At 43.4% G+C, this 10,235-nt stretch overlaps 1 protein-coding gene across 1 annotated transcript in view; it reads right to left on the bottom strand.

Moving 5' to 3' along the window:
* Window positions 1-590: 590 nt before the first annotated feature.
* The window catches only part of SAP30L (SAP30 like), a 129,411-nt gene continuing 119,766 nt past the window's right edge, over window positions 591-10,235 (bottom strand). The window contains exon 5 of the mRNA XM_066617082.1: window positions 591-687. Within this exon, the coding sequence (XP_066473179.1) occupies window positions 681-687 (7 nt within the window). The 3' untranslated portion in view covers window positions 591-680. The remainder of the gene's footprint in view (window positions 688-10,235) is intronic.

Below are 10,235 nucleotides of genomic sequence, written 5' to 3'. Positions count from 1 at the left end.
AGCTGCTTGCCAGCCCATTAAGCTCCTCTGATTCCAGTACATGACAAGCTAAGAGTCTTCCTGCTCCTGTGAGTCTCTCCACACATAGCCTTGCACTCTCTCCAGCTATCAGAGAGAATGATAGCTAGAGCAGGGCCAACACGTCATCACTTCACGCAACACACCTCTTACCTGTCAGGAGCTTAGACTTTGCCAGCATGTCACAGGCAGCAGCTGATGAAAGTCATAGCTCTTACTCATTCCACTACAAGAGGCAGGTCCAGCTCGAGGGGCATTTAAAGATTTCCAGAGATTCCAAATAAAACAGCTGTAGTTTAAGTCCAGTGGTTTAATCATCCACCCCCCTATCCTACCACAGATCATGTGCATCAAAGACAATAGGGAGTAAATCATGAGAAATGTACTTACCTAGCAAATAGCTTTTTTATTACTTGAAATTACAAACTACCTTTGTTTCCTCTTTGTGGAAATAGTGTTGAGGCTTTTATTCACGTTAGGATTTTTAAATAATTAGGATTATTTGAATTTTTACTTTGTTTTTTCTGATTTGCCTGTGCTTAATGAAACGCAAAATAGTAAAGTCAGGAGGGAATGTGAAGATGAATGTCAAAAGGGTACAATTTCTGCAAGCAGGATGATCCATCCCCATATTGTCATGTGCAGAGATGGTCCAAGACATTTCAGTGTCTGAAACAGAAGAAAATAGCATCCTGTTGGTGGCAAAAAAAAAAAAAAAATCATAATAAATGAAATAATTGACAGAATGCTACTGAATGATTGACTGGTCTTCATCATGCAGTTTATTATGATTAGGGTTGAAAGTATAAAATTGGATTTAACTAAGGTTGAAACAGAAGTGTACATCCCTGATCCAGTGGGTTGTTCTGTATTAATACAGATAAAATCAAATGAATAAAATATTATTCATTTGTTCCATCACTGATATTTTCATTTTTACCAGGGATGAGCGGTGCAGGGATGGCAGGTGAGGCAGAACCACCACATTGTTGTCCGTGGAAAAGCTTGCAGCTGCAGGGTCTGCTTACTCCTGAGGGGACTGTCCTCACTCCCTCTTTTTTGGGTGCAAGGAGAGCCTCCCCAGGTGGCTCTCCTCAGGTGTAAGTGGCATAAGTGGGGTGGCTGCAGTGCTTTTCCATGGATTATGATGGGGCAGTTCTGCTTCACCTGCCACCCTCGCACCGCATGCCCCTGATTTTTACACCACCTTTTCTGTAAGCTGCCTGAAGGTGATTTATTCGGGACATTTTGTGCCATATTTTGTGTTTCCTATGAACATGTGTTTAAATCTCTCTTTCACTGTACTCGGCATGACTTAAATGGCCCAGAGTATCTCTATTTTTGTGCTTTTCCTCCATTAGGAGGCCTGATTGCCTCATGCCCCCAGGTGTAATCATTTTTTGCTTTCTATAAATATCCAAAGTAGATTTTTTTAAAACTGGAATTCTTTCCTTTCCTTGTCAGCCTGCAGAGATTTTGATCAGACAGAAATTATGTCAGATAAAAAGCAGTGTTGAATTGCACCATGCTCTAATTTGAAAAACAAAACACAGCCAAATCATGAGAAGTTGCAAAGAAACATTTAGGCAGGACAGTTGACCAGAGGCTGAGCTGCCATGCTGAAAGGGAACCTTGTCAACATGTGAGCAAATCATTTCGATAGAAGGGTGCTGAAATCTGCAATCAGAGTTGGGCTGAGGATCCATCTGGGTTTCGTCTGTAGAGGTGAATAGATGCATCTTTCGACCCCTCCTCCTCTCCCTTCCTTTTGCTGCTGACCAGCTTCTAAACAAGCATTCCAGTGGGCTTTGGAACAGCGAGACTGTCTCGAGCTCCCAGGAAGCCATTGGGCCATAGTGGAGCCAGCCTCCTCCTCATCCATCATCCTTATCAGTGTTCTCTGGCAGTGCTGCAGTCCCTGGCAGCAGGGCCTGCTAGGACAGAACGACGAGGTTTGGTTGAGAAGGCAGCCCTTGTGGAGACAAGGAGGGGGCACTGGTGTGATAAGCCACACCACAAACAAAAACAACTGTCCCCATTGGAAACTTCAAAGTCTGCAGGCCTAAATGTATATGGTTTAGAAATGCATGGGGATGTATCGCTAGTCTGATAGAATGGCACTCACAGAGACTACGACAAGTAGGAAACCCATTGAAGGCACTAGGGTTTGGAGAGTGTGTTTCATACATTAATAAGAACAAGATAGCTGAAAACCTTGCCACTCTGAGGACAAAAGCAAACGCATTTGATTTTTTTTACATATTTTGATTATTTTGTACAGACTTTGATATTTTTTAACAGATTTTGTTCTGTGTGCTGTATATTTGTGCAGCACTTAGTGACCAAGGCTGCAGTCTTGTAGACATCACTCTATGTTAGTGGTATTTAGTGGTATATTTTTTTCCTGGAGAAATAAATATAATCATAACTTCATGGCAAGATATAAATAAATAAACCAACTTCTTCTTAACTATTTTTGCAGAAATCTGCTGATAACTGCTGATCATGCCTCTTTCCACACACTGACAATCACTTACAGTCCAATCCTATTCACATGGTCTGCCTCTGGAATTAGAGTTCTGATGGCAGAACATGCCTTATGGCTGTCACAAACAGCCTGACTGCAGTGTGCAAATTATGCACTACTGGCCCACTAGTGGAGAATGAACAACCAGGTAGAATGTCAAGAAGGCCAGAACTGGGTGGGGGGAGGGAGGAATGGGGGAGGGTGGGAACCACTGGCATGGGTGACTTGCACCTTGGACATGTGTCAGCTAAAGACCTGGCAAAGGTCCAAAGAGAAGCATTGGCATTCAGGGGGCTTACTGGGACGTAAGGGGCAAAATTTGTTCTGCCCTCCCCCACAGGATGCAGTGCCAATTTTTTTTGGCATGGCAGCATCAGTGGGAAGGGAAGGATAGGATCAGGCTGTCTCCCATCAGTCATTCAGGTTTGTCTCTTTGTTCTGGTCTGACTCAGTGACCAGTGATATTCTAGTGGAGGGAGGAATTTATCATATCTATACCTGGGTCACCTTAAAGGACAGTACTTTTCTACCTTCTCAGAAGACTAACTTCTATGTCTAAAAACTTGAGGTTTGACTCAAACAGCTTGTCCGCATTCTCTCTCACACGTTTTGTTGGTAGTGAGGATTCTGGGTGAAAATACACATCCCTGTATGACTACAAATATTTGTTACAACTGTAATTACATTCATGCAAATGACCAGCTCTCCTCTGTGGTTTATATCAACTCTTTAAGTTTGTAATTTATCTTGGCGCAGTCTAGACTGGAACCACTTTGAAACTGTTTCAAACAGAATGAGAACAAACAATTTTTCCAAAGTGGCTGGATTAGGAAAACTGGCAAGCCATTCATCTTCCTGGTAAGGATTGTTTCGCTGCACAGTCCAAGCTGGAACCAGATTGTTCCTCAATATTATCTTTCTAGTACTGAAAGGTGGGAAACAAAAAGTTTGAGATGCCAATTTGTGAAATTTTAGAAAAACATAAATGAGGCAGGAAAACTCTCTCTCTCTCTCTCTCTCTCTCTCTCTCTCTCTCTCTCTCTCTGTGGTCTCTGTGTGTGTGTGTGTTATGACACACATAAGAAACATGGTAAATGTTGAAATTTTCGGGTAATTTATTTATTCAAGAATTTTACACCCTGTCTGTCTGCCTCCCAAAACAGAACCCTAAAGTGGCTTACAACATGTTAAAAGTACAATACAGTAGTAGTCCTCTCAGGCCAGTGCTGGTCTCTGTAAGAGGTGATAGGTTCTCTTTCACTTTGTCAACTCTCTTTCTTCCTTCCTCTCAGGGTGCAAAGATCTGTTAGTAATTCTGAATACTTTAAGAAACTCAAAGGAAAGTGTCAGAAAATTCCAACATCTGTCAGTATGCAATACTGCTGCTTCTGCTGTTACTACTACTACTACTACTACTACTACTACTACTACTATTTTTGAGTATCCCTTGTCGGTGCTGCTTGGGACAGGAAGCTGTCTGGATTTCAGATTTGTCTGGATTTTAGAATAATTGCATTAATCTATCGCTTTCTCTTGCTCTTTTCATTTTTACCCATACAGGTAACAGTATGGGGTAACAGATAACAGAAAGTGGGTAACTGGCCACTTTCATTTTTCCATAGATCTCTACAGATACACACCACAGAGAAGAGAACTTACAACCTGTACCTTCACTGTACATGGGAATGAGCAGAAGACCTTCTAGTGTTCACACTACAGAAGAAAAGTCTTGGACAAACATACCTGGAATTTGGAATAGTCCGAACTGTCTGGATAAGGGGTAATATACCTATATTGCATTTTTTTAGTGTTCAGCACGTTTCCCATGTATTATCTTGATGATAATGAGTACCTTCAATGTCTTTGATAATGTGCCTTTAATGAGGCCAGATGAGTGTTTTCAAATATATACAGTATATCAGGAGTGGCCCAACCACAACTTGTGAGATACACCTGGCTCTGATGTATAATGTGTGGCTCATGGAAATAGGTTGCCTGAGTTTCTTTTTGTATCACAATTAATATAAAAGGTAAATAAGAAATTTTCAAAATTTATAATTATTTATCAGGTGTAAACTGAGAGCCCAATCCTATCCAGACTTTTTCGTGGGAGTAAGCCCCATTGACTACAATGGAATTTACTTCTGTGTAGGCGTGGATAGGATTGGGCTCCGAGAGACCAAGCCTATGCCTGTCTACTCAGAAGTATATCCCATTAGAGTCAATGGCGCTTACTCCTAGGTAAGTGTAGACTGGATTGCAGCCTGAGACTCCACTGTATTAGAAGATAAGTTTAATGTTACGGTGAGTAAATATATTTAAGAATTTAAATGCTTCTTAAATATTTCAGCTCTCAAACAACTCTTCTCTAGCTCTTTAACATCTGAAGTTTGTCATATGTGGCTCTTACTTTAAGCAGGTTTGGTCACCCCGATATATATTGTGGTTAAATGCATAAGCTATGAGATGAATCCCTTGCTTTAAATCTTAGCTCGTCCATTAGGTGGCTTTAGGGTTTTAGCTAAGCCATAATTTCCAGCCTAAACCATCCAATTGTACTAGGGGGGCAATAATAATGATATACCTCACAGGATTGTTGTAAAGATTAGTGGTCTATTCTAATGTATGTGAAGTGCATTAAGCACTTTGGGAAAATGCTGTATAAATTTCAAGGCATCACCATATACAGAGGACTCTGGATTATTGCTAATTGTTTACATTTGATGGTTTATTTCAGAGCCCTAAGAGCCAGTTCTGCAAAGTAAACATGGAGAGTAGAACTACCAGAAACTATTATTTCAGGGTGTACAAGGGCTAAGTAAGACCCAGTCTAAATTATACGTTTATCATCAATGTCTTTGCTGTTAAGGTGAGGTGGATAATTGTCACTTTTCTTCACTTAGATGTGGGGTGTTGGGGAGAGTTTGGATTCCAGAATGAGGTATTTTGATACTCCCCCCCTCAATTTCTGTATATTATGTTGTGTCTGGGGTTTTTCTAAAGGAGCTAGTAATTGGCTGCATTCCTTTTAGTTTTAGCTTCTAGCTAAAAAAAGAACTTTTTTGGGTTCCAGCATGCTAGCCATGCTAGAACTTCTCTAAGGCTGCAATCCTAACCACACTTCCCTGAAAGTAAGCCCCATTGAGCAAAATAGGACTGAGTAGACCTGGTTAGGATTGTGCCCTAAGTGAGCTTGGAGCTAGAAAAGATGGCTGCCACCAAGTTACATCGCTTCTGCCTATTTTCCTATCTAAAGAATGGGGGAACTCGTCAAAAACATTGTGACCTCCATAGTGTATGCAGTGCATGGAAATGACATGGCGACCTCCATACAATTGATTTTAATGAGGAGATGCCATTTTGTTGTCTTTAAATTAAATACATGCTGGAAACATCACTTTCGCCTATTTCCCTAGCTTAATAAAAGGACGCAGCCATTGATCTGCAGTGTGAGATGAACTAATTTTCTCACCAGTACTTCAACTGACAATCATAGAGAAACATACACCTTGACAGTCACCCCAGATAATAACAAACTGCTCTGGAGGAAAAATGGTCCCACCCCACAGGAAGTCAGAACTAAACTACACATTATGTTTACCATGTGTAGAGTAGTTGAATGATTGTTTTTACTTGCTTGTAGCAGCTATGTGGGGCCAAAGCTCAGACTGGAACCATAACTGTAAACATTTGCCTCCATACCATTCTCCCACACTGATAATTGCTCCAGGTTGTTCAGGATTTCTTGCTTCAGACCCACACCAAAGTGATGTGGAAATTAGCCTTGACTTTGCTGTGTTTGGAGAATGATGTGTTTATTGATTTTTTTTTTTAATTATGTCTTTCATTCGGTCCATTTTTATTTAAAAATTAAAATTAAAAACCAGGCAATGTCCTCAGGATAGCTGAAACTGTGCTTTGTAGGGTGTAGCACCTGGGTGTAGCATAACTTGTTTGCTCCTGCTCTCAGCTTCAGGTTTACACTATAGAGTAAGGGGGGTCCACTACAAGGAGGGGACAGTGCAGTCAGGGTCAGCCTAAGACCTCCTGATGCCTTAGAAAATATGCCAAATGTTGACCCGCTCCTTACCTGGGGATATTCCAGCCCCTGCTCCTCCCTGGGTGAGGGATATGGTGGGCTAGCAGGCTTCTGATGCTCTAGAGCCCACCACTCTTCTCTCCTCCATACTGCTGCTTCCCCTCCTCTTCCTTCTCCAATTCAAGGAGTGGGAGGGGGAGAGGAGTGATGGAGGTGAGTGAGCAGGTGGAGGTGGGCATCCCTTTGCCCACCTGCTGCTTTAGGCAACGGCATCAGTCAGTGTTCCTGATAGTCATGAGCATGGTGTGGTGGCTGGAGTCCTGGATTTAGATCAAGGAGATCCAGGTTCAGTTCTTCAATGGTAGCACCGTTACACCATCAGGGAGTGGATGAGGGTATGCAATATGAGGCCAAGTGCAGGTCTTTGTACCAGGGCCCCCAGCAACCTTGGTGCCAGCTCTGGTTAAGCTAGTATTAAACCAATGTGCCATTGGGTACTCTGAACAATCCTCTTCAATGCTAGGAGTTAAGGTGCACAAGGTGAGGGGGAGCTTGTGCATTCTTCCCAAGTGGGCATGTGCATCCTTTCCCTACGCCTTCCCCCCAGCCACACAATCTCTCATCTGTTCAGCAGTCTAATTGGAGTAGCACATGGAGATGGAATGCTACATCTTTACCATCAGATACTGTGATTCTGTGGAGGCTGTCAGTCTGAGCAGCTTGAAGGCTACTCTTACAACAATAGCCTGGAGAGAATTGGGCCGTTCTGTGAGCCAGTAAACATCTTGCTCTCGATTTTTGCAAATCAAATGCTAAGGGGGCCATCTGGGAAAACATGTGTTTCCTATATTTTCCACACAAATGCTGCGTTTTAAATATTATAGCAGCAGCACTTACCCAATTGAAGCTGCCAGAGTTTACGATCATTCCTTCTTTTTAAGAGTTTGCAATAACCTGTAAGCAAGAGCTCTCCAGGCTGCAAACAAAATCTGCAGAAAAGTTTGTTTCTCTCCAGGATGCACTCCTGGACTCCAAAGAACTCCCACACGCATCAGCCGCTCAGGTGGGGAAAAATATTTATCCCCAAACAGCAAATAGTCTCGATTATTTTGAATTTTAGTTATGTTTTAAAAGATTGCAGAATCTGGCTTAATGTACAGATAATTGCAAAAAAAGGGGGGGGGTGGAAAACATCTTGGCAAGTGCCAACAATTAAAATTCTGCACAGCTTGTGGAAAGAAGTACTAGAAACAAAAATGGCAGTGGAGTGGGGGACAAAAAGGCAAAAGAGGTTCTGAAGAACAGGTTCTGTCTTGCATATGAAAGTTGTTAAGGAAAGCATTCTCTGCACTGTGCACTGGTGGAGGGGGGAAAGAGCTGGTTTTCAGAGAGGGGGCATTTGCCCCCTCTTGCACTTCTTCATCATTATCTGGGTTTACAAGACAGTCCGTTCAGCTGCTAATTTATTGCTAGAAAGTGAAGTCAGTTACTGTGGGGCCCCTTGTCTTTTTCACATGCAGTGTTGCGTTTTTTTCAAAAGTCCATAGGTCTAGTGCCGATGGATATTTTTAATCCTGTACATGAGATTTTCTTCATTTAAGCCTGATTGTTTGTACAGCTGAATGTGCATCTGTAGACCTTTGTGACTGAGGAGCCAATCCTATCCAATTTTCCAGTGCAGGTGCAGCTGTGCCAATGGGGTGTGCACTGCATCCTGTGGTGGGGAGGCAGTTACAGAGGTCTCCTTAAGGCAGAGCTTTTCAGACTGGGGTGTCCCGACACCCCAGCCTGTGGGTCCTGGCCTCTGCCCCCTTAAGGGGTGGAGGCATCCTTGGAGGCAGGGAGGAGCCAGCACGCGCCGCTCAGGGGGCTACAGGGGCTTGGGTGCACTTACCCAAGCCTCCTGCAGCCCCCTCAGGGTGCAGAGAGCCCAGTGTGACCTTCTGCAGGGCTCCCCACAGCTGTGAAAGTGAAAGCGGAGCTGTGAAAGTCCTGGGGATCGTGCAGCTGCCTCCCCCTGCCCCTGCAAGCACTTACAGTGTTTCAAACTCTCCACGAGAGTTTAAAAACCACTGCCTTAAGGTATGGGAACATTTGTTCCCTTACCTCAGGGCTGCATTGCAACTGCACTGGTACTGGAAAGTTAGATAGGATTGGGCCCCGAGTCTGTGAATTTGCAGATAAATCTGGGAATATGCTTCCAGAGATGGCCTAACTTTCTTCTAAGTAGGCTCAGAGACGTGGTGCTTCTTTCTTTAAATCATGATTCTCATATGCATTAGCAGGAGAAGAACAACTGACCCTATTTACCCCAGCATAGCATCAAGGATTGTTAGCTGGTCTGTCTGCTGAGTCTGTCTTGGCAACATGCTACCTAGTTCACTGCCAGAGCACCTTTCACGACTGGCACTGACTGATTTATGACAGTGCCAGCGGAAGAGGCGCTGCAATAATAGCTGGTCTGGTTTAGGATTGGGCTTATTGTTAAGAGCGTTTTATTTCAAATGTCTTTTTTCCTTGTGGATGGAATGCTGGAGAAGATGATCCACCTAGCTGTCTTGGCTTTCAGTGTTTTGGGGTTTTCCTATCCCAAGCCTAATAGCCAATCCCACTCTGCTCAGTAGCAAAAGATTTCCCAAAGTGCAGAGAGCTTCTTTAGTGGAGGCAGTTACATAAAGAGCTTCCACGATGGCAGTGGGGAACTCTGTGAGAGGTGAGGGGCAAGAATATCAAGCTATCTTCACCCTCTCTGCTGCCTGATCGTGGCAGATCAAGTTACTGCTGAACCATGAGTTATATTTTACTTACATTTGAATAAATTAATATATGCAAAATGGCTGGGGCAAGGTATATTCCTCTCCATTTGTGGGGGAGGGGTCAACTCTCATGTTTTTCTCATTCCAAGGGATGTAACTTGCATTGTTCGTTGTTTTTGTTTGGTTTACAAATGTGTCAAAAGGACAGTGAACACGCTTGGCTTTTTGGAAACCTAAGAGAAAAACCAAGTATTTCAAAAACCTCCAACTGAAAGGCAAGTTGCAAAACATGCTCAAATTTGCACTGAGATGAGAGAGAATGAAAGAGCTTCAAAACCTGAGCCTTACTCCTAAGTGACCTTAGAGACAGTCTTTATCCCAGGAGATGCAATGGGGATGATAAAGAAGCCTGCAGCCCACCTGCGTGGCTCAGGGTTGCCCCCTTCAGTGCGACTCTGCCTTTGCAGTCCCCCATGCTGTCCTGTCAAGCACTGGCTGAGCAGCGTGAGTGATTGCATGGGGTGGGAAGGCCTGGCATTACCTGGTAAGCTAGACAACAATCCCCTTTATGTCCCCCCAGCTCTTGTGGCTGGGCTCAGTAGCAGCTTTTTGCATGGAGGGGAGCTGTTCTGAGCCCCTGTTCAGGCCGTCACTAACCCACCTCTCGGCTCATTTGTTCACCTCTGGGCAGCTTGCTGACAGCATTTCGCTTTACTACCAGCTGCAAAAACCTGGCAGCTGATTTAGGAGAGCTCCCGAGGACCAAAATGTAAACCGTTTTTTCACCAAGAATGTATAAGCAAGCCATAAACTAAAAGATTTGGATCTGGTCACATGGGACAGGCCTCCCATAAAATTGAAGCATTGATCTCTATTTTAGTTAACAGCCTCTAAG

The sequence above is a fragment of the Tiliqua scincoides genome, chromosome 2, assembly GCF_035046505.1.
Source record: "Tiliqua scincoides isolate rTilSci1 chromosome 2, rTilSci1.hap2, whole genome shotgun sequence".
In the NCBI taxonomy this organism is placed as follows: Eukaryota; Metazoa; Chordata; class Lepidosauria; order Squamata; family Scincidae; genus Tiliqua; species Tiliqua scincoides.
The sequence above is the reverse complement of the archived record's forward strand: the minus strand, read 5'-3'. Positions and strand labels throughout refer to the sequence as shown.